At 45.2% G+C, this 23,841-nt stretch overlaps 2 protein-coding genes and 1 non-coding gene across 5 annotated transcripts in view; 1 reads left to right on the forward strand and 2 right to left on the reverse strand.

The window, feature by feature from the left end:
* Positions 1-4,477: 4,477 nt before the first annotated feature.
* Positions 4,478-10,893, reverse strand: LOC112541035 (uncharacterized). 2 transcript variants are annotated; one of them, XM_025168715.2, is made up of 6 exons: positions 10,691-10,893; positions 9,789-9,942; positions 9,528-9,670; positions 7,525-8,246; positions 5,588-5,745; positions 4,478-5,095 (listed from the first exon to the last, which is right to left on the reverse strand). In XM_025168715.2, exons 2-6 carry the CDS (start codon positions 9,818-9,820, stop codon positions 4,792-4,794), a joined length of 1,359 nt encoding a protein of 452 aa, XP_025024483.1. In that variant the 5' UTR covers positions 9,821-9,942; positions 10,691-10,893; the 3' UTR covers positions 4,478-4,791. The 2 variants fall into 2 exon arrangements, with proteins under 2 accessions (XP_025024483.1, XP_025024484.1); XM_025168716.2 differs by lacking the exon at positions 9,789-9,942.
* Positions 10,894-20,841: 9,948 nt separating this feature from the next.
* LOC112541488 (U6 spliceosomal RNA) lies at positions 20,842-20,948 on the reverse strand. Its single transcript, XR_003085474.1, has one exon. It is a non-coding gene; the product is annotated as a U6 spliceosomal RNA (small nuclear RNA).
* A 949-nt stretch (positions 20,949-21,897) lies between these two features.
* The window catches only part of TMEM259 (transmembrane protein 259), a 29,016-nt gene continuing 27,072 nt past the window's right edge, over positions 21,898-23,841 (forward strand). For both annotated transcript variants that reach the window (XM_007435076.4, XM_007435077.4), the window contains exon 1: positions 21,898-23,537. In XM_007435076.4, the coding sequence (XP_007435138.1) occupies positions 23,313-23,537 (225 nt within the window). In that variant the 5' untranslated portion in view covers positions 21,898-23,312. The remainder of the gene's footprint in view (positions 23,538-23,841) is intronic.

Genomic DNA, 23,841 nt, shown 5'->3' on the forward strand with positions numbered 1-23,841 from the left:
TGCTGCTGTCTTTGTCTTTGCTGCTTTTTCATCTTCTCTTTTGCCTATTATTTTATTTCCCGAAACAGTTAGCAAAAAAAAACTAAGCAGGAAAAATATGTAGTCGTCAACATGCTCATAAAAACAACAAAACCTTCAACTTTATCCCAACGAATGAATCCAAAAAGTAGCGTGAGAAATTGGCAGATGAATAGAGACAAATTTAGTATAAAAAATGTATTTTGACTGTTTAGTGGTGAAATGTCCAAATCAGCTGACCCTTTCCACCTTTACTGTATTAGATATTCATTCAACTGTTGCTAGTTCCCACACAACTTTGTACCACTTTTTTTTTTTTTATGAAGAATTTTTTCTGGGCAAGGACCTATGGTGGGTTAGACATCCCCGTGAGAGTCTCCACGAGCAGGGACAGCAGCACAGTGAAATCTGCCAGGTGGCAGATTCTGGCTGACAAAATTCTCTCCGGAGAAGGAGAGATTGGGGGGTCACCCACTTGCACTCTGGATAGCTGCTCCTCGTGGAGAGACCACAGGAATTGAATTTCTTGAGGTCGATTGGGAGTTGAGCAGCTTGGGAGTTGAGGAAATATCAATTCACCCAAAATTGCTGTGTAGCCTTTACAGACATGTGACCCACAAAAATGTCACTTTCTTGAACACTTTTGGATATTCCAAACAGCAGGAAAGAACAAAGGCATTCAGTGAGTTGCCTTCTTTTTGGAATTAAGAGAAAAAAAAATACTAAAAGGATTTTAATTTAAAAGCAAAAAGCTTAACAAGATTGTGATTCAAGAAAGTTTTAAATGGATAAAGGGAACGGTAATTTTAGAAAACGGAAGATTTTTTTTTCTGACAAAAGTGCCTTTGAAAATAGTAAAATTAATCAGAGAAATAAACTGGACCTTTGTGGGAATGCTGATTGTTTATTATTAAGGAACGTAAATAATTGGTGTATTTTCCAAAATAAGGAGATAAGGATAATATGAGCCAGACTGTGTGACTGTAACTATGGAGTGCTAATTGGGATTAAAGTATTAAAGACAGAGAGAAGCGAGACGGGGAAAAAAGAAGCCTGCCTTTTACTTTCACCTTAGTAATTGATATACTTTCACTTTTTCATAATGGCAACCACAAAAAAAAAGCAAAAACAGGAGAAGGAAGGAGAGGTTCACTAGAACAACTTACAGACCAGGGCATTGCACCAGATTCATCACAGAAAATGTTTGAGGAATTTGGCAGGAAGATGACTGCAATGGTTGCCAATAGTTTGGATGTTTTTAAAAAGGAAATGGAAGAAGGATTTGTACGGATAAAAAAGGGTATGTAAAAAATGTTGGATTCAAATACGATGATAGGATTTTTAAAAATATTCTTTTTTCTATCTTCATTTCTGTTTTTTCTTTTTCATACTTTGCTATATTTTTTCTTTCTTATCTATGTAAAATCTATTAATAAAATTTTTTTTTTAAAAAAATTGTAGAATAAAAGACAAATTGAAAGGGAAAAAAGGAAAGAGAAAAGAAAAAAGTGCAAGAAATAAAAGAGAGAGGAAAAACCCCCTAAAGTTAAGAAATGAATGGCTTTCAACAGATCATTACAATCTTCTTATCCCTCCTCTCTTAGATGTTATACAAGTCCCTTAGCCCCTTGTTTAGTCCACGTCTTTCTTAATCTTCAAATCCATCGTTACTTCTTTCAGCAAAAAATCCATCTAAGGTTTTCAGTCTTTCAGAAAAGTTTCTGTTCTTTTTTCCTCTGACCAAACATGTTCTTCTTTCTTTGTCATTTCTGCGAATTCTGAGAGTTTCACAATCCATTCCTCCACTGTGGGAATTTCAGTATTCTTCCATCCTTAAACTTTGTACCACATTTTAACCATAAATCCATGTTTATTTTTCTGAGATGCAATAATCATTTGGCCTTCATCAAAAAGAAAACAAGCGGTACTTTGCCTGGTTGATTTTCCTTCAGATCTTCAGCCAGTGACAAAAGAACTACGTGTGATCTAAGGTTGGTTGTACTTTGAAAGGCTGTTTTCCAAAATTCTGAGCATTTGTTACCAAGATGACAATAAGTTCCTTTTTGTGTACACTTTGTTCACCAGCATTTCTTTCTCATGGAACCATATACCTTCATGAACTTAATTCATTCCACGATTCTGGTCATGAACCGAATCGGTCGCCAACCGAATCAAATTTTCCCATAAGATTCAATGTAAATAAGGTTAATCCATTCTGAATCATATGTATTTTTTTTAACCACAAAAATATGAAACAAAGTACAGTACAGTACAGTATGAAGAGAGAGAACACTAACCTTGCTTGAGGCGACACCAAAAAGCTTCACAGCAAGTGTCTGCGACCGCGATCTCACCTAGAGGAAGTCACGACCACGTGTCAGAGCAGGGAAGATGGCCGCGGGTCGTGTTCGTCACCCGATGTGGAGTTCGCGAATGGAAGCAAAATTTTGGGAACGCTGTTCACGAACCAAATTGTTCGTGAACAGAAGCGTTCGTGAACCGAGGTATTACTGTAGATGACAAGGCATGTAGCAAGTGCTCAATCACAAACATGGGCCTACTGGATTTTTCCTGGGATCGCCGCCTCTCCTCTTTTTACCTGAGCTTTGAGGCGTCTGGGTGCAGGTGTCCCCCCAGGTGAGAATTCCACGTGGTGCATGCAATTTATTAGATTCCTGTGCTATTGCTGTCTGTGAGCGTTCTTTACTTTCCAAGGACTGGACACACCATACCGTAGCAAATCTGTACATAGTGTTTTATTGCAGCACACACCTTCCCTAACAATAGACTATTGCTGTCCACCCTTCTAGGACTTGCCATGTAAATATGTTGTTATTTATTTTATTTATTTATTTATTTAGGAAATTTATATGGCCGCCCAGCTCACACGCAGTGACTCCAGGCACTTACAAAGTAAAATCCCCAGAACAAAAACCCACCAACACCCCCTGCAGTGGCCAAAAACACAATCAACACCACCACTTGATCGGCTCCTTTTCAGCTTGGGGTCCCCAGGCCTGCTGGCAAAACCATGTCTTCATGGCCTTCCGGAACAGCATCAAGATGGGGGCCAATCTTAATTCAATCTTAATTAATTCTTTAATACTCTCCTTCGAGACTTAGTTCAAGAAAAAGTCTATTAGTCTGTAAAGTGGCCTTCACCTCCTTCCAAAAGTTCTTAACGCTGGTCGGGATGAGGTGCTATCTCTGCGGTGGTTCCTCTTCTAGTTGCTACCGAGCTCCTGGCAAAGTCCAAGCTCCAGGCGGGACTCCCGCCAGGATACACTACTCACTAGAGCTGGTGGTGGAGAACCTTGGGGTTCTCTGAGCTTGGTTGTTTTCTTGCAGACGTTTCGTTACCTGGCTAGGTACCTAGCCGGGTAAGGAAACGTTTGCAAGAAAACAACCAAGCTCAGAGAACCCAGGGACTCCACAGTTCAACCCTGAGCTACATACATTCCCTTCTACTGGTAGCTTGTGGCCCTGGCAGTTGAATGATAGTTCTCTTGCCTGCTTGTAATAGCTGCCAATCTCCAGACGTCGCCTCCACTTCCCTGCCTACATGCCCTTTGCTTATCTCCGTTTCTCCCATTTTTCTTCTCCCTTCCCCACTCTCTCTTAGCGTTTGCTTTTGTAAGCTAAGGGCCTGGGTGGGGTGAGGCTGCCTCTGGATGTCGGCCTGTCCTTGAAAATGCCAGGTTATGGCTCAATTATCAAAGGCAGCTGGAACGCCGGCTTGGATGCTTGTGAGTAAAGTTGTGAATGAATTAATTTCTGCCTGGCTGCAACTGCTTTTCCCAAGCGCAGGCAGCAATCCCAACTTCACTCCCTCACACTGTCATAAGATAGCCAGTGATAGTTAAGAAGTCACCACCTGTTCTTGAGTAGGTTGCATTCAACTGCATGTGGACACCATCTCTGAACATCCTCCAAGGAGCCATGTAGTTTGGCACCTTCTAAGGTAGATCAGTAGATAGATCTCACAATTTCCTGCTTTTCTTCTAGAACAGTGTTTCTCAACCTTGGAAACTTTAAGACCTGTGAACCAACTCCCAGAATTCTGGGAGTTGAAGTCCACACATCTTAAAGTTGCTAAGGTTGAGAAACACTATTCTAGAAGGAAGGTAGAATGTGAGGCATGGATGATTTTCTCCCCAGGTTTCCTGACCAGGGTTCAAACCACTACAGGGTTACTATATCCTGCCTTCAGAGCTTCTCAGGGAAGTCCAGTAATTCAAGCCCAGAAGCCCAAGCAGGGTGGACTTGAGAAGTGAGCTAACATTTTTAACTTTTCATCAGGCCTAGGGGGAAAGTTTCATCTGCGTGGGAGCATATGTTGAGAAATCCCCTTGCAGTTTCTAGAATGGGACACAGCATTAAGGAACAACGGTCTTACTGGTGATGTCAACCGCTTTATCCTAAGGCTGGCACTGTTTGGAAGCAGGACCCCCCCCCCAAAAAAATTATATGGCATGCCCTAAGATAGGCCTGATACTATTTTTTTAACAGTCTCAACAGTTTCCCAAAACTTGGGAAAACAGAGCACACAACTCCCAGCCCCGCCCGTGATGTAACATGGCTTTTCTTTGTTGTGTTGGGACTTTCTCCCCTGCACCCTGTCTCCACCGTTGAATGCATCCCAGGACCACCAAGAGATCAGCTTGTTTTATGTAATTAGGAATACCCCCCCACCCCACAACATTCTGTAAAATCTAGGCTTAGTTCTTGGAGATCAGCACACCCTAAGTCAAATTATCTTAACATTGCATCTCATCATAGCAGGAGCTGGGTAGAAGTGATGGTTTTCCAGCTCTTTTGATGGGTTTCTGTGGGATGCCAAGCCCTGGAGAGGACGGGTCTTCTGTCTAGTCCAGCAGGATTCTTCTCATGGAAAGGTCCTGGAGGGACCTGTACCACGCCTGTGCCTTGAGGAAAGTTGTTGTGGTTCCCGATCAGTCTAATTAACCTGTTCTTGGTAGCCTCCATACCAGCATCAGATGCCTTCTCCCTCTTGTCTGCCTTCCCAGGTTTCCAGGGCTGAATCCGAGGAAGCTCCAGGAAATCCTTCTGGTTCTCCCTGAAAAGCATGGGGGGTGGGGGGGGAGAGAATTTGTGGGAGGGCATTCATCAAACCTTCTCTTTCCTTTTTGTGGTAATACTATTATCGCCTTTGCAGGTTCCGTTCCGAAGGGAATTCGCCTGGCAAACTGGAGCAGAACAAAGTGGTTGCATTTCACACAGCATCCTGTTTTTGCAATGGCCCATCAGATGCCTCCAGGACACAGGGGTGTCCGCACGGTGTGGTTTAAAAAGCCAAGATGGTGGCCATGACAGTCCAGCTGAAGCTTCGCCCATTTTTATGCGCATCTTCCCTTTTTGGATCACACCCTGCAGGCATCGTGTGCCAGGGACAGCCAGCCAGTGGATAATGGAACCACAGGTCCGGGATAGGGGGTGGAAGATGGGTCTGGAGGAGACTGCAGGACTAATTGCTTCAGACAGGCACACACACAGACGTGGTTACTGTCAGCCTGCAGAAAAGTGCCAGAAAGAGGTCCCAGACTCTTACCTGTGGTCAGACTCACGTGGACTGCCCCCCAGCAGCTCTTCCCTCAACGAACGCAGGACTTGTGTGATCAGCAGATGGTTGTTACTCGTTGTAGTTTCCTGCAGCTTCTGCAAAAGCAGCTGGGTGGGAAGTTGAAAATCTGGCGAGGAGGCGGCGGGCTGGGGGGAATGGAAAGCAGAAAAATGGTTGCAGGATTTCTCTAGCAAAGCAAGGGGCCTTTAATCCTTTTTTCACTGTATGTTTAATAATGTAAAAGTCGGACAATTGGTGCTGTATCAGCAGGTTGGGGTCAGCCGGTTATCTTGGGTGGGGAAGCAAAGCAGGATCAGATCTGGTTAGTTCTTGGATGAGAAAATTCCACAAAAGTTCCTCAGACACCCCAGAACAAGGTTAGGGAAAATCATTTCCAATTTGCTGCTGAGAAAGCTTCATGAATGTGTCCATCAGATTACCAGCAGATGAGCGTGACTCGGTTGAGACTTTGCCTTACATAGTTCTAAATGAAGCTGTGGCCTCCCCATAAGGTTAATGAGATATACCCAGATGTAGAATTATGCTTTACTGATACAAAGTAAGAGGCAACATGAATGAAAAACTCCAATTGTGATACATGCTCCAGTTATGTATCATTTGATTAGACATTCCCCAATTAACATGAATTGCAGAAGGAGCAACAAAAGAGCAGCTTAAACATCCAGAATCATGAAACTAATCTGGATACTCTGCAGGGTCACACACAAGCCACAAAAAATCTTACCGCCTGTCATTCGGGGGTGGAAATCCTGCCGTCTCCGTGCACACACACACACACACCCCGCCAGGGCTCAACTAGTGAACTTGTGGCAGCAAAACGAGTCACTTTTGGCTCTGCAATTTAGGTTGGTTTTATCTTCTACTCAAAACTCAAAATAGAAAAATGGAAGTGAAATCAGCCTGATTTTTTGTGGGGGCGGGGCTGCTTAATTTGGATGTGTGGTTTGGGGCTAAGAATGTAAATGAGAAGGGAGCCATTTCTCTTTCCTGAACCTTAAAAAATGGGGGTGGGGAAAAATGGACCCATCTCTTTTCTGTGACAATGTCACCCTTCTGGTGACATCACATGTGTGGCTCCTAATTGGAGGAAAGTTACCCCTCCTGACAGAGCTCCTTGTTGACAGGTTGGAGCCTTTGAAGCCCTGCCCCATGCCTCCCCAAAACCAGTGCCCATCAACCCTGAACCCCCTCAGTGAGGACCTCCCTCTGCTTCCTCGATGTCCCCTCTGCCTGAGACATACTTGGGAGTACGTGGCCACAAAACATGGGACACGTTGGGTTTGGGGCTGTCCTGCCCTTTTCCCCACTAGTCAGGTACCCCAAAGAAAATAGATTACGGGCTTTCTGCCGCCGTGAATGGCCAGACCACCATTCACCTGGCTGGCTGAACTTCTGACTGTCCACTGGTTACCTTAGCTTAATGTCACTTAACTTGGGTCGATGGGCATTGGGCAGCAATTTCAGTTTGGTTGATAAATTAACAGTTCCCTTAACTGCTAGTGATTTGCACCGGGTTAGTGGAAGAAAACGGGGCAAGAGAGGGAGTAAGGGCGCAAGCAAAGCCTTGTGCCCCCCGATGTCAGACTCTTGAGTCCTGAAAGTTTAACAACACGCAATGCAAAGGTTTCTTACAACAGAGGTCAGTGCTTATGGAGGTCTTCTTGGTCATTTTTTCCCAGATTTTTCTATTAATTTTTTTTTTTTAATACAAAGTTGGCGTACAGCAAAGCACCTACTTCCACCATTTCTAAAAATGGGTTTCCCACCGCTCCTATGGCCTTTCTGCTGAGTGCATTGCAGCCGCCGACACCCCCCAAGGCAGACAATGAATTCCCACCTCCACCCCAGACCTCCATTTGGTGGGAACACCAATGGCCTGCTCCCCACAGTGCAAAGGTGCCCACCAGCCCCCAAGCAGCTGCTTCTGGTCCTCCCTCTGGTCCTGTTGATCTCTCTGCCTCGAATGGAACGTGCTTCTGCAGATCAGTCTTGGGGAGGAGAACTGGCATTTGGAGCTGTGGTTGAAAAGTCCGGATGGCAGGAAAGGTGGTTTTCCGAAGCTGTGTTGATTCTACCGGAGATGTCCAAATGGTTCTTCTTGAGGTCTTGATGCTCTTTCTGTAAAGCTTGGAGGCTCTGATAGGAGGCAAGAAGAGATGAACTCTGGGAATCCCACAATCCTTGGAAAACTCAGCAGGCATTTCTGTGGCCTGATCGTCACCTCCTCCTCCAAAGAGACTTTCATCTCTGGAATCACCAGAGTTGGAAGAAGGACACCTCTCCTTTGGGGGATCCTTCTCCAATGGTTTCTCTCGCCAAGAGTCCACGGGATCCATGACATTCTCCAGAAGAGGTCGTAGATCAACTAGGATCTTTCGGGGGGGCTGCTTTTCTGAGGTGTCCAAGCTCTTTGGAGCGGGCAAAAGTGGAGGATTCACAGCAGGAGATCCTGGTAGTGTAGATGCTCGACCATCTTCTGTTTCATCTTCTTCGCTGCAACTTGTCCAGAGAGGTAGCAGTTTTCTTTCTCCATTCTTTCTTCTTGGGATGCAGCCTTCACTCCTTAAACCTTGTTTTGACACTGCTGCCAAATTTCTTTCTTGCCTCCTGGTTTTCCTGGTTGTCACTGAAATTAAAAAGAAAAGCGGGGAGGGATACATATGGGATGTAAAGAGGATTATTTATCTATCCACATCATCCTTTCGCAAGCTGGAACCCTCCAGATGTTTTGGTCTTCAACTCTCATAATCTGTGGCTGATAGCTAAAGAATTACAGTATTATCAGCCTCAATCAATCCACTGCAGGATGAAGGCCAGGTATGGACCATAATCTACTACCCTGTTTCAGTGAAGGCTGACAAACAGAAATTTTTCAACTTCCCAGTATAGGGAAGGGAGGAACTGGCCCCAAGTCCTCCAGGGAGCTTCTGCAGCTTTGGGGGGACCAGAATCTGGGTGTCTCTTCCCCACTGGACCACCCTGGATCTTGGGCTGAGAGGGAGAGGTTGACCCTAATATCCCCAGGGAGTTTCCATGGCTGAGAGGGAACCAGAACCTGGATTTTCTCACCCTTAGTCCAGACTGTACCATCTACATCACACTGATTGGAATACACAAATTAAAATCTACCACATCTGGCCAGGGCTCAAAATAGGGAAGGGTGATCCACATTCCACATCTGTTTCAAGTATCCCACACTCAGATTTTACTGGGTACGCACTAGTCAGAATAAACCAAAATGTCAAAATATCAATCAATGTGTAATTCTCTAATAATCTCCACTGCATAAAATTAACTAATCATTATTTTTTAAAAATACACATCTTCATAGATGACAGTCTCCTAACTATTTTTTGACCCCTGTCCTGCAGTTTCAGTAGAGCTAGACAGAAACAAATACAGGCAGTCCTCATTTAGCAACCACAACTGGGACCTGCAACTTGGTCGTTAAGTGAAGCTGTCACTAAGTGAAACTGCAACTGTGCTTATGTTCTTATTTCAGCTTTCCTTTGCTTTACAGACCTGCAAAGGTTGTAAATGCGAGAATCGGTCACAAAGTTACTTTTTCATCACCGTCATAACTGCAAATGGTTGCTAAGCGAGGCAGTTGCTTAAAAAGGACTACCTGTAAATGGGCAAAGACAGGGAGGGCTGAGACTGAACATTTTATCTTCCAGCTTTCCAGGTAAAAAAGCTGAAATTTCAAATAATCCAAAGATCTTGGAATGCTGCAGTTAGGTACTTGGTTTGCAGAATGGAGATTATGAGTGTGATAACCCATAATGTGGGGAATATCCAGGAGGCAATAGGCTTTCGATATTGGGGATTCATATTGCGGTTTTGGGAACCACAAGGCACGGTACTACATTTGGACAGCTCAGTCAAGGTGAAAACTGTACCCCCATACCTTTGGATTGGATCTGACGTTGGGGAACCTGGAACACGAGATTCGTCCAAACAAAGCGTGGCAGCTTCAGTGGATCCTGGGAATCCACGCCCGAGAGCCCCACAGCAGCTGCTTTCATCTTTTCCAAGGGGGACCTTTGTTGCCTGCAGTGAACAGAGTGGGTGTAATAATTACAACATAAGGATCCAGAAAAAGGAGAGAAACGCTTTCTGGGAAAACAGGAGGCCCAAGGGGATGTCACAACTTGCACATTATATTTACCATTGTGCATGAAGACAGATGAGTCTGTCCATCTACTTCAACAGTTCTTGCACTGAGTTGGAGGTTGGGCTACATGACCTTTGAGGTCCCTTCCAATTCGGTGATTCCACATGTGCATTTCCAGAAGCCAAACCAACATCCCGGATCCTCGAGGCTTAGAACGAGTAGCAAGACATTGGTTTATTGATTTATCGGCCTGTGAGGTTCTATCCTGCCTATCCTACAGGCAGCCAAGAGGTGCAAGTTGTGAATAATAGTTGGAAAGTTTGACATGGGATGAAGACGTTTCTGCAGAGATCAAAAATGGGGAATGCAGCCTTCCAAAGGGAGATGAAGATTTATCAACTGCCCCATATAATGAGGGATGCTGGGAACCGTAGTTCAGCAAAGCCAGAGAGAGGAACACTTCCTCCCCCCCAACCATCCCTGTCTTTTGACTCTGATAGCACTCATTTTTCTTGCTCAACCTTCGCATCCTATCGAAGTGCCAGGCGGGAGGTGGCAACCCCTGTGTTTATTCTGTCTTGTGCCCAAAGTTGGAAGACCAATCTTGGCAAGAAAGAGTTAATGGTGCATTCTCTCAGTGGATGAATTTTAGGACATGAACATTTTCACTGCTGCCTGTTGTTAATGATCCGGTCCTATTGGTTGGGATCAAACCATTCGCCCGGTCAGCTTTTGAGCCTAGCCCTAATTTCCACCCCTCACCTCTTGCACAGCTGCTGGGAAGAAGTGAAGCCGCTGGTCAATACATTTCCGCGTGGCCATAATTAAAAACTGATTTTCAAATTTAAAAGCAAAACACTTTGATGGAAAGGAGGAAAAGCAAGCCACAGGGAGATTCAGATCTCAAAGAGGAAAGGATCCCAATGTCATCCAATCAAATTGTATAGAATACTTACTGGGGAGGTTTTTTGTTTTTTCAGCCAATCTGTGACCATGGACTGATCCACAGGAATCTATCTTGAGCTCTGGATTTCCTGCAATCCCAGATCTCAAACCTTTCTCAAAGAGTCTGCGTTTTGTTTTTTCCACCTCTCTGTGTGTCTGCTGTATTCAGACACCTCTAGTAACCAAGCAATGGAGACAGACGCAGCGTTCCAGCCACCAAGATAGAAACCACAAACTATATTTAAATATCCAATAATAGCCCGGTTGTTGTGTGGCTGAGGGTGGGGAGAGGGCTGGGGCAGTTCTTAAGGTGGAATAATATTTGATTTTCTGAAATGGACGAGGCTGACAAAGCATTAGGAGAACTACGGAGTGACTGTGCGTGAGTTTCTTTATTGCAAAACATTGCACGAAAATGAGGGAACAAGCAGGACAAATTTTAATCGATTCAAAGGTGTTTAAAAATCAGTTTTAAAAATGCACGGTACAAAATACACACGATGGTTGACTAGCACCATTCAGAAAACTCATAATTTCATTGACGAATATCGTGAGAGAAGGACGCATAATTCCGCATTAAGATCCCACCAGTCTTTGAAATTCATTAAAAGTGAGAAATAATATTTCAGATAAACTGCCAAATATACCAGTAATGTATCTTCTGTGGGTTTAAAAACATTATAAATGCCCAAATTTATACCTTCTGCAAGCCTAGGCCTGTTGGAAAATTACTGTGAATAACTTTCAGCTGACTTTGCCCCCAGCACATTCCCACTCAATCCCTAGATCCAGATCATAGCAAATGCACACACACCATTCAGATTAGCTAGCAAAAATATAGCTGGTTAATTCATTAAACATCAGCAGAGATCAAAAGCAATTAGGGGGCAAAACAAAGATACAGTAAAAGGCAAGCAAGGAGAGTGAAAGACACAAACGACAGACAAGGATTTACATTATCTATATATCAAAAGGGCACAGGACTTTCCAGAGTCACTGGAAATAATACTGTGGGTAATTAGCACGGACAATCCCAAAGGGAGTGGCTTTTGGTTATTCCACCCTTGACCCTTTTATATACATAACAGCAGCAGAATTTAGTTGGAAAGGAGGACACCAGGTGATCCCTCCTCTATGCTGCGTTATTAAAGAAATAGGTTGCTGGATGGGAATGACGTATCCATACTCCAACCTCCCTTCCTCCCCCTACCCATATGGTCCTATAACAGCCCCAAAGAAATTTGCTTTTCTGGGAGTTTTCTGCCAGCAGGAGAGAAAGGGGGGTGTTGAGGCCGTCCAGGTTGGGTGCAGCAACACAATCCGAAGTGTGTGCCCGATTGACCATAAGGAGGACAAGGGGGGAGGCAGAACAAGAACTTCAAGGATGTCCACTAGATAAGCTTCTAATGCAGTGTTTCTCAATCTTGGCAGCTTTAAGATGGGTGGACTTCAACTCCCAGAATTCCCAGCCAGCATGCTGGCTGGGGAATTCTGGGAGTTGAAGTCCACCCATCTTAAAGCTGCCGAGGTTAAGAAACACTGTTCTAGTGGCTTGCCGTGGAGGGAAACTGAGGTCAGGACAACCTGGAATGTCGGAAGCTCGAGCAATTCAATTAAACGGAGAATGGCAACGCTTTTTAGACGCAGGAAATTCAACTGGGCCAGAACGGGGGACCATTTGCATATGGTTGCCTTTGAGATTTAAGATTTAGAATAGAAAACTCACCAGAAATGGACTCCTGGTAAGGTTGGGCTGAATTGGCTGGGGGGATTTGCCTGGGAAAGGCTATTTATTTATTTATTTGTTTGTTTGTTTGATTTCTGTAGCCACCCATTTCAGCCAGCAACTCTGGGCAGCGAACAATCGTGAAAACATAAAACCATTAAAAACAGTTACAGCCAATACAAAATAAATATATATGGCTAGGCCAGTAAAAACGGGGAAGCCTCCTCCATAAAACCCCTCCGTGCTGGTGTTCAAGGGGAAGCAGCAAGAACCGCCAGGATGGTTGGCACTGAGGCGATGGACTCGTGCCCGGCTAGTGAAAGAAGCCATTGAGGGTCCCTGGGAGGAAGAAGAGTTGATGGCCCCATGAAGAATTCAGTATTTGCTACCAGCCGGACAAGCCACTCCACAGGCCATGAAAGTCCACACACCATTTTCTCTGCGGCAGCAGTTCTCCCCGTCGGAAAGGATCCTAGGACAGTAATTCGATGCTTCTGAATTATTGTGCGTGCTCACAATCCGACTTGGGTGGCTATAACAGAATTAATGGAAGATTTACTTCCTGCCGATGAAAGAGCAGCCGTTTTAGAACCAGCTCTTAAAGTAGAATGGGGAGCTGGACGTAATGCTGCCCTTGGCCGCAGGCACAGCCCGACTGGGATTAGAATCTAGAGGCAGGTTGGCCAGCTGTTTTAGAAGCCAGGGCAACTTTGTTCTCAGCCACGGAACGAGCAGGTAAGACACCCCATGAATTGGGAAAAGTGTCATGCGACCATACAAAACACAGATGAAAATCCAGATGCCTTTTTTACTCGCTTGCACGAAGGAGCCGAAGCGCAGGCACAATTAAATCCAGAAAACGAGAGGGATCGCTTCAGCGTCGGTCAGTCAATCAGCTCCAGATATCCGTCATAATTTTCAGAAGTTCTGTCCTGGACGGAGGGGTAAATCGATGAGTGAGAGTAGAGGAATTGCAGCAGAGCTGTGCAAAGGAGGAAGGACAAAGGACATCAGGAACAAAGGATGGAGAAGCAGGAAAAGGTTCCATTACTAGCATCAGCTTTCCGACAGGGGAGGGGCCGAGGGAGATTTTCGGGCAAAGGAAGAGGTTATTTCAAAGCTAAAGTTTCAGAATAATCCACAAAGGAATCCAGGGCAAGAACAGATTTATTACTTTGGTCAGCAACACAGGTACTGGAAAAGCAATTGCCCCAAGCACAAGCAATAGGAATTCCTATAAGTAGTCCTGGAGCCTCCCCTGCTGGGAAAGCAATGCACTTGCAGGGACTACAATGACATACTGTACCCCATGGACATACGGTATCCCATATACATACTGTACCCATGCTGGCTGGGGAATTATAGGAGTTGAAGTCCACACATCTTAAAGTTGTCCAGGTTGAGAAATACTGCTGTACAGTATACCAGTGCTTCCCAAACTTTTTCCTCCATTACCCCAAACCCTAACTTCGAACAGTCGCTGAACAAATGGTCGTAACTCAAGGACTAGCTGTATTATAAAAGCAATATGATTGAATGACCTTTATGTCATTTCAACAAATTACCATTGGTAATTTCATTGATTTTCATCTTAATAAGAATACTTTGGGAGATTTTCAAATATATTTTAGTGCACGTGGCAATCTTTAAGTCAATTCAAATGTCCCTGTTGTGATTGGGTAATGGGTTTGTGTGTTGTTACCCAAAGAAAAAACACTTTTATCCAATTTTGGGTAATTTACCCAGGTTTGGGAAGCATTGCTGTATAGCAATCCTTAGGTCAACGTTTCTCAACCTCAGCAACTTTAAGATGTGTGAACTTCAACTCCCAGAATGCCCCAGCTGGGGCATTCTGGGAGTTGAAGTTCACACATCTTAAAGTTGCTGAGGTTGAGAAACGCTGCTTTAGGTAATGATTTAGAAAACGATCCTCAAATGTTGGCAGCCCTAACGACTGGCCCAAATGAACCGTATTTTGACATATCAGTTGGGAAAAAGAAATACAAGTGTTTAAGGATATTGGGGCTACTTGCTCCTTGTTTCAAATTCCAAATGGGGCTTCCTTGGAGGGAACTTCCAAATCATATTTAATAATTGTATTTTATGCTGTACTGTTTATGTTCTTATTGGTTTTAACTGTTTGGTTGTGAACCTCCCAGAGTCCCTCCTTGTGGGGGAGTTGGGCGGTGATATAAATTTGATTTATAAATAAATAAACAGACAAACTGAAAAAATGGTTGGGGTAGGAGGTAAAGCTATGCCAGTGCAGAAAACACAACCTCTGTAATGTCCAATCAGGGATAGAGAATTGATACACCAGTTTTTAGACTCATCAGATTCCTCAGTTAATATTTTAGGAAGAGATTTGCTCTGTAAACTTCAGGCCACCATTCATTGCAGAGAAAGTGGAACTTACTGTATCTGGAAATGTCAATACGTCCTGTGGGACAATTGGCTTTCATGATGAAAACTTGACCATCAAGACTTACCAACCTCCTTATGGGGAACTAACCAGCCTGATGTGGGGTATCTGAAATCTGCTGAAGTTGTCAAGATAAGAGTAAAGCTGACACCCACCCACCCCATTTCAAAGACAATGTCCTATCTCCAAAGAAACAGAAGTTGCACAACCATCTCTGGTGGACTCCTACCTACCACAAAGTATTTTGGAGCAACACCCCAGGGAGTCCAGCAAGAAAGCCCAAAGTGGACTCTGAAGATAAACCCATTTATAGATTTGTCCAGGATTTAAGGATTATGAATAATCACGTGATTCCTAGAGGGTATATCCTGCTGCCATCATGAATAACATTCCAGCTTCTAGTCACTGATATTCAGTCACTGATCTCTGTGTTGCATTTTTTATTATCCCTGTGGATCCAGAAAGTCTGTATCTGCTTGCATTTACTTGGAAAGGAAAACAATATATATGGACTCGGTTGCCCCAAGGGTGTGTAGAATCACCTCCTCTTTTTTTCTGATGTTGAAACAGGATCTTCAAGACTTGCTTCTCCTTATCCCAATTTAACCCAATATGCAGACGACCCGCTTTTAGCATCACAAGGCCGAAGAAGAGTGTGAAAAGGATTCTGAACGCCTGCTTCTTCATCTGGCAGGAAGAAGCCACAAGGTCTCGCCATCCGAATTGCAATATTTTAGACAAAAGGTTCACTGCTTGGGATACGTTTTGAGTAAGGGAACTTGAGAACTAACCCAAGAAAGGAAAATCGCTAGGCAGCAACTACCTAGACCTCTGACCGAAGAACAGGTACGTGCCGTACGGGAGCTGCAGGATGTTGCCAGCCAGGGATAACCAGAGACCTGACAGCCAGATTAGTGAAATGTAACTCTAAAGAAATACCTCCACTGGTACCTTGGACTTCTGAACTTGACAAGGGCTTTGTTGAACTAAAACAAGCCCCTGATGAGCGTCCCTGCTCTAGGCCTGCCTGATTACTCAAAGTCATTCCAGTTGTATGGGCATGAGTGAAGGGGGTGGCCTCCGGGGCGCTGATGCAAATCTTTGGGTATAAGCTCCAACCGGCAGAGTTTTATTCAGCTCAGCTTGATCCGGGGGTAGGAGGGTTGGCTGGTTGCTCAGAGAAGTAGCAGCAACTCTTATGGTGATTGAGAAAACCTGTGATGTGGTATAAGGGTGTCCTCTGAAGGTGTATGTGCCACAGGAAGTTGAACCTGGCATTGTCAGTCCTTGCAGGTAAACCAGACAGGAAACACGACCAGATGAGCTATTTCTACTTTATTTTAACAGAATCTTGCAAGTCTGAAAGTACAAATCTCCCACCCTCCCTATTTACTGCCAGAGTAGTTAGAACGGATGCTTCCTAAGTTTCTTTCCTTGACCATTACCCTGTGCGGACTCCTTTTGCTCTTATCTGATCGTTCCCTAGGCAGCGTCTCTCCCCCCCCTGCTCCCGTCCTCCAAGGCCACCCTCACATTTCTTCACGGATTTACCAACCAGACTTGCTAAATAGGGGACTATCTTGTTAGCAACAGAAAACCTACAAATCCATAGGTGCAACACCACCGCTCTCTTACCCCAGCTGATGAGGGAGAACCTCAATTGTGTGATGGAATGGAATTATGAAGGCCTGGCTCAGGGAGATAAACATTTTCTTAGCTCGCCGGAGGAGCGTGGGAGCTACAAGAGGATGAAACTGGCACCTCCCTGAGGAATTCACACTGTTGTGGCCGGCTGACTTGGGAACTGGGGTTTCAGTCTGGGAAGATTCTTGCTAGAGGTTGTAGCTAATAAACATAGCTGAACTGAATTTGCATTGTCTCTTGGAGTTCCTTGGGCTAGGCCTGACATCAATCTTCCCAGACTGAAACCCCAGCTCCCAAGTCAGCCGGCCACAACAGTGTGAATTCCTCAGGGAGGTGACAGTCTCATCCTCTTGTAGCTCCCACGCTCCTCCGGCGAGCTAAGAAAATGTTTATCTCCCTGAGCCAGGCCTTCATAATTCCATTCCATCACAATTGTCTGGAAGGAATAATTTCTGCAGAAACTATACAAACTGATCTAATTGAGATTCCCTTACCAGATGCAGACCTAACGCTTTTTACAGCTGGATCTTCATCTGTGCAACCTGGGAAAAGATATATACAGGACATGCTATGGTCGCTAAGAGGCGTAAACGGCGGAAGCTTGGCCAAGTAACTTGAGCACCGACTCTCAGAATTGGTTGCTCGGTCAGAGCTCTTCCCAATCAGTGAAGGGTGGAGAGTTAAGGTTTAGGCTGATCCTAAGAATGCCTTTTGGAATATGTCATGCAACAGGTGCTCTGTGGAAGCCACAGCTATTCTCTTCTGCTGGAATAAGGCTTTGTTACCTCTGCAGAGAGAAAGATTGTCAATGGAGAGCAGATCCAGGAGATCTCAAGGGCAATTACGCTTCCCCAGCAGCTGGCAGTAATGCATCGCTGTGCTCCTATCAGGGAAGATGCCTCTATTGTGCAAAGAAAATAGATGGCAGATTAGGCTGCTGTGAACGCTGCCATGAAACCCTCGCCACGAAATGTGATGGTAAATGCGATTTATTCCTGAGAAAGGAGATAAAACAACAAACATATAAAAACAATCGTTTTAATCATATAAAAATCATGATTAAAAATTAAATATTATTAAATATTATTAGCAAACCACAAGGCATGGGGAGAGCGAGCATATTTATTTATTTTATTTATTTATACATAGACTTATCCCCACCCATCTCCCCGCAGTGGGGGACTCTGGGCAGTTTACATCAAGTTAAAACAATAAATACATAATTAAAATTTATAAAAAGAAAAACACATTTACACAAATGGAAGGAAGAGAAAAAATCCAAGAGGCCGATGGAAGCCACACCAGGCCTCTAGGGGGCTAGCCAACCCCATCTCTGACAACCTCTCTCCCTGCCCCAGGCCAGATGGCAGAGCCAGGTCTTCAAATCCCTCCGAAAGGCCGGGAGTGAGGGGGCCTGTCTCACCTCCAGGGGCAGGATGTTCCAAAGGGCGGGGGCTACAGCAGAGAAGGCCCGCCTTCTGGACCCCGCTAATCGGAGTTCTTTTGCCGAGGGGGTCCGGAGCATGCCCTCTCTGTGAGAATGGGTGGGACGGGTTGAAATTGTGGGGGCGAGGCGGTCCCTCAGGTAGCCTGGCCCCATGCCCTGTAGGGCTTTAAAGGTGATAACCAACACCTTGAATTGGACCCGGAAGCAAACTGGCACCCAATGCAGCTCACGGAGCAAAGGTGTTATATGGGTCCTTCTTCGGACCCCAAAAATAGCTCGCGTGGCTGCATTCTGAACCAGCTGAAGCTTCCAGATACTCTTCAAGGGTAGCCACATGTAGAGCGCATTGCAGTAGTCTATCTGGGAGATAACAAGGGCATGAGTGACCATTCGATATGCTGGTATGATAGCGGAGCCATTGGAGAATTGTTACGTAGATGTTCCCTTACCATCTCTCAGGACTCACTTATATTTCAACGAGGAGCTTCTGTATCCCCCTGTAACTTATGGGCCTAAAAGAGATCTTAAACAATCCCAGAGGGAAATAGAAAAGAAAAAGGGCCCTGTTGCTGCTGAAGCCAGAGGATAGGCATTCATGCCCCCCTACCTTGGGAATTGCCAAACTAGGGTGTAATTCAATTAGGCAACAAGCCGTAGTGGAAATATTTGCTAATGATACAGGTGTGGCCGTGACCAGTATGAATACTGATCTTGCCCAATCTAGAACAAGCTTGCAGAACCGCATGGCCTTAGATCTACTGTGGGCTACCCAAAGGGGAACTTTGCTTACATTAACACTACTGAGGGTTGCTCTTATAGAGATGATTGTCATAAGATTCATGGAGAGAGAATACACCATTTAGCCATGATTACAGCTGTCCCAAAGGATGTATCGTTGTGGGGTTCTTTGGCTACCTCGCTTTGGCTGGTTACGATAATTAGCAATTATAGCTATTAGTCTTACTGTAATACTAGGTTTGCTTTGCGGTTGCATACAATGTATGGGTGTGTATGGCACTTTTATTTCCCAAGTTTCAATAAAACCAAATAAGAAGACTTGAGACGAGACTTCTTTTAAAATTAGCAGATGTATTTTGATCAAGACACAGCTGGGTGACCCCAGTCAACACATTGGAAAGGAATGTTGACGGAATCACACCTTACAAAGCAAACCTCAGAGTTTTTATAGGTGTTTACAAATGTAGTCAGATGGTACATTCCCCCATAGCCATACAAGGGATTTTTGGGATGGTCTAAGAAGGAATAAAGGTGGCTCCTAAAGAGGTGAATCTAAGTTTAACTTTTTTCTTCTTCTTATCTCTTCTTTGGAATTCAAATTTCTGGCCCTTTTCTCCGCTAGCACCAGCCTGGCACGGAGCTAATTTATAGCTTCAAAAAGCAGTAAGGCATCTGGCTAATTACTTCTAAAGGAAATGGGGGGGGGGGAATGCTGTGCTCTATATTAAGCAAGTTAACCCTTTATAAGTAAGATAGAGTGCACTGTCACATGCATGTTTATACATTATGTGAATATATATATATATATATATATAAAATTGTGTATTAAAATAATGCCCTTCAGGTGTAGAATTTCTGTGTCCCTAGGTTGCTTTCAGAAAATCATTCCAGTATCTGAACAGCTTTTTTGCTGTAAGGACCCAAAGGGAAATTTAAGAATGCAAGAGAAAATTAGATGGAAAATACAGAAAATGGCGATGTAAGCAATGTACCATTATGAGAAGCAAAGGGAGGAGGGAAGGGGGTTGAAAGGCAGGTTTTTAGGTTTTAATGCTTTGTTTTCTTCTGTTTTTCCCCTTCTTCTGAGAACAGCCTTTGCTTTTAAGAACAGGCTCGTGAAGCTGCTGTTAGGTAAAGGCGAGAAAAGGCAAATCAACAGTAAGGCCCAGGAAGAGAAAGTATGCACCTGAATTTGATAAGAAACATGCCATTTTGGTACGTGCATGTAGCTGATGCAGAATTAGTTTCTGAGTGCTTTGTTCCCTCTGGAACGAATTGATCCTACTTGGAGTCGTCCCTTGGAGCAGTGTTTCTCAACCTTGGCCGCTTGAAGAGGTGTGGACTTCAACTCCCAGAATTCCCCAGCCAGCATGGCTGGCTGGGGAATTCTGGGAGTTGAAGTCCACACCTCTTCAAGCGGCCAAGGTTGAGAAACACTGCCTTGGGGAAACCCCTGACCTGCAAATATTTCACCTAAAAGCCTTAATTTCACATGAGCAATAGTGAAAAAGAAAGAGGAACGAGAGGGGTGGAATAGGGCAGAGAGAAAATGGGTTGGTGGAGAAAAGAGAGGACTTTGTTAACTTTTGGTTCGGTCTCTTCCACCCGTAGCAGTTCCAAGTAACCGAGAAAAGTTTTCCCACCACTGATTTAGAGTCAGGGAGAGATTCCCACGATCTTTAACAGGATCCATTGGAGTCGGGCAGCTTAACAGTTCCAGTGAATAAACCAACAAACAACTGCCAGGCAGGGCCCAGCAGGTCTTCTCATCTTCTTATGCTGAAAAAAAGCCTCCAGTTCTAGGAGCAGTCCATCTTTTTGTATCCACTGTTGAGCATCCACCCTAAAGTCTGACTTTGGGGTGGCCGCTGTTGGAAACTGAGGAGCGGGCTAGTGGGATGCACGCTCAAATCCAGCAAAGCCGCTTGGAGGACAGCGTGTTCTAAGCTACAAAGGTTTCGTTCTGAAAAAGAGGAGCTGGAAATGCTGTTGCTGCTGCGGCTTAGATGAAATGTTGTCTGCGAGATGTCTTAAAGCCACGGATACTATTGCAAGAAGTAGCAGCAGCAGCAGCAGCAGCAAGAACGCAGTAGCAAGAGCAACACTCGTAGTAGATTAGCGTCCCGGTGCGAGAAGCGTGTTGCCAAGTCGGGATCGCAGCGGAGGGAGGAAGGAGGAAAAGCATCAAAATATGGAACGCTTCACGAATTTGCGTGTCATCCTTGCGCAGGGGCCATGCTAATCTTCTCTGTATCGTTCCAATTTTAGTATATGTGCTGCCGAAGCGAGCACGAATTAGACATTCTCTAGAAAGCTATATAAACGTCGTTATTAGTGAATATTACAAGTCATGGTGACTAAGAATGTGTCGCCTCATTTTTAAAATTCTGGTTTGTATTAATTTAAAGAAAGCTATGCCCTCTCTTATAGCTCGAAGTTTCGAATATCTATTTTAGAAATTCAGGACGAACTGAATTTCCGTGGACCACGATGGGCAAGGTCGGGTTATGGAAATCAAGGGGCGCGGCGCTGTAGTGGGTGGGAGGTTTCGGGACAAAGAGGTAAGTAAAAATGGCCAACGTTTCAAGAGCCTGGTACGTGTGGTTTCGGATCGCCGTAGATCGAGTTCTCCATTTGCGGTCCAAAGGGGGTAAGAACGACGCATAAGATGTGAAATCAAAGAGGCAACAATTGTCCAACGTTGCTGTGTTGAAGCCATCCTGCTCTCTCGCCCGCTGAAGAGTGAATGGCGTACAGGAGTATTTGTGTAAACGAAGATTTCCACGGCGCAAAAACAGTGCAGCGAAAGATCAACAGTGTTGAGTTCTCCTAGGTTAAAAAGCCTCCTATTATAAGTGACTTATTGGGACAGGTGGAAACTTGGCAAGTAGAGTTGCGTCCATAAAGTGGATAGGTAAAAAAAGGAAGACAAAGAGGAACTTTTAAAACATTTTTTCTTGCCGATCCAGATACTGGCTTGGGGCGAAGGGGGCTCTTAGGGCATTAAAAAGACAAAAATTATTTGTCAATCCGATGCCGGAAGTGTTCGTAAAAGAGGTTAGATGCTTCTTAACCACACTCCCTTGGAGCCCGCTCCTTCCTCCCCGTGCGCAGAGTCAGGCGTCGAGCGTTCTGCTTTCTGGGCTCCTCTAGTTTCCCTTCTTTCCCAGGATGCATTTCGCCCCGCGGTCTCCCTCGCTCGGTCTTCCTCCACCCTGCCTGCCCGCGGCTGACGTCATCGGCCCTTTCGGGGCGGGAGCGAGGAAGCGAGCCATCAACATGGCGGCGGCCCGGACGGACGCGAAGGAGGACTGAGAGGCGGAGGCCAGAGGACGGGCCGCTTCCCGCCCCCCGCGGAGCCGAATTGGACGGCGGAAGACGCGGCCGAGCTCCCCTTTCTGCCCCCCGCCCCGTTTTGCTTCGTGGGGCGCCGCTGCTCCGCCCAGCCTGGTTCTTGCGTTCTCCTGGCGGGGCTCGTTTGAGGGACTGGGCGGGGGGCTCCTCTCGTCCTCTTCCTCCCCCGTTCGAGGCTGTTCGCCCCTTCCAGGGGGCGGGGCGGGTCTCCCACTCGATAGCGGGACGCCCCCCTCGGGGCTTCGCCACTTCCTCCCGCCCCGTGAAGTGTTGTGGGGTGGGCCTCCTCCCTCCCCCTTATCCTTTCAGATTCTTCTGACGACCCTTTTTCTTCCCCAAATTGCGCCCCTCCGTTTTGAGGCTTGCCCCCCCCTTCCCCTTTCCCGAGAGGATTGCAGGGGCTCTTCTTTGCTCCCCACCCCCGGGGGCCTTCAGAACATCTCGGTTTTTTTCTCCTATTTTTTTCCTTCTGCCCCAGATTTCTCTGCCAGACGTTGGTGGAGTTCAGCCTCCCCCCCTCCTTTGAATAAGAGATCACAGAAGTCCCACAGCCCCCCATGTCATCCCCTTGGAAAGGTCTCTCCCTTTTCTCTATCCTGGCAAGGCTTTTCTTTCTGCCCCACCCCCACCCCGGTTGTGATTTGACAGCTTCCTCCCCTCACTTGCTGAACCCCTGTCCCATCTCTTGAACAGTCTATCCACAATCCCACGTTTGATTCTTTGGGTTCTGGCATCCATGACCTGTTGAAGCTTGAATCTGTTACTCTCCTCCATTTTGACAGATATATCCTTGGTCCCTGCCTTTTTCCCTGGGAGAGGCAGATCTGCAGACAATTTTCTCTTCTGTCCTTTTAAGAATAGGGCTGCTTCTTTTCGTTCTATTTGTCTTCCTTAACCCTGAAGCATTTTTAGGTCCCATTCAAGGTTTGCCTTCCTACCATCAAGGGCGTTTATAGGGGGTTGGGTCAGTTTGCCCTTCCATTCTACTCTCACTGAGCTACTAATCTTTTCTTAGTTGTTTCCAAATTAGTGAATCTTTCATGTCAATCCATTTAAGGATCATTTGTCTTACAATCCAGGCTATGGGCTATTTTTTTCTAGGATAACTATTTTCATTTTTTTCCCTGTGTCACTTGGGAGGTGAGTTCATTTAAGTGCTTTCTCCTATCAGCAAACTTGGTTTGCATCCTGACATTAAATTTATATGTGGGAAACTGGAGTCAAGCTCTTCTAAGAGAAGACTGTAAGAGAAGTCTTTGAAAGCATCCTTGTCAACCCTCTGGACACCCCCACCAACTCAGGATGTCAGAGAATCAGCCCAACAACACCCATCATCCAATGAACAATAATGTGGGGGGTGGGGCCCCTGCTGGCAATAACAGAGGGGCCCGCAATCTCAACCAGAACCCCCTCATCAATGTTCGAGATCGCCTCTTCCATGCCCTTTTCTTCAAGATGGCTGTCACTTATGCCCGCCTCTTCCCACCATCCTTCCGTCGCATCTTTGAATTCTTCATACTCCTTAAGGTAATGGTGGGGGATAGAGGGAGATACATTTCCCTTCTATCTGTATATTCTTGTATTGGTTTCAGATATGTTTAGTAATGTTTGAGTGCTCGCCAAGGCTTATGAAAAAAGTTTTAACCTTTACAGATTTGGGGTGGGAGTGGGGCATTTTGTTCCTCACAGAGAACATTGTATTGACTTGTGATATTATACCCTCCCTCCCCCCCCCGCACTTTTTTTTGAATTTACAACACTTCCCATTGCTTAACTTTGATTTCCTGTGCTAGGTGCTACACAGACTATCATGTAATCTTGTTAAGAACAA

The sequence above is a fragment of the Python bivittatus genome, unplaced genomic scaffold (genome assembly GCF_059951505.1).
Source record: "Python bivittatus isolate LINGU-HERP-01145 unplaced genomic scaffold, Pbiv_v1 ctg000580_np1212, whole genome shotgun sequence".
Lineage (NCBI taxonomy): Eukaryota > Metazoa > Chordata > Lepidosauria > Squamata > Pythonidae > Python > Python bivittatus.

Bases quoted from the DNA above. Each gene is read 5' to 3' on its own strand.
- LOC112541035 (XM_025168715.2), bottom strand. From the start codon at position 9,820: ATGGACAGACTCATCTGTCTTCATGCACAATG. The intron at 9,671-9,788 runs GTAAATATAATG...TGTTCACTGCAG, and splicing joins ATCTGTCTTCATGCACAATG to GCAACAAAGGTCCCCCTTGG. The intron at 5,746-7,524 runs GTGGGCACCTTT...CATTCCCCCCAG, and splicing joins AAGCAGCTGCTTGGGGGCTG to CCCGCCGCCTCCTCGCCAGA.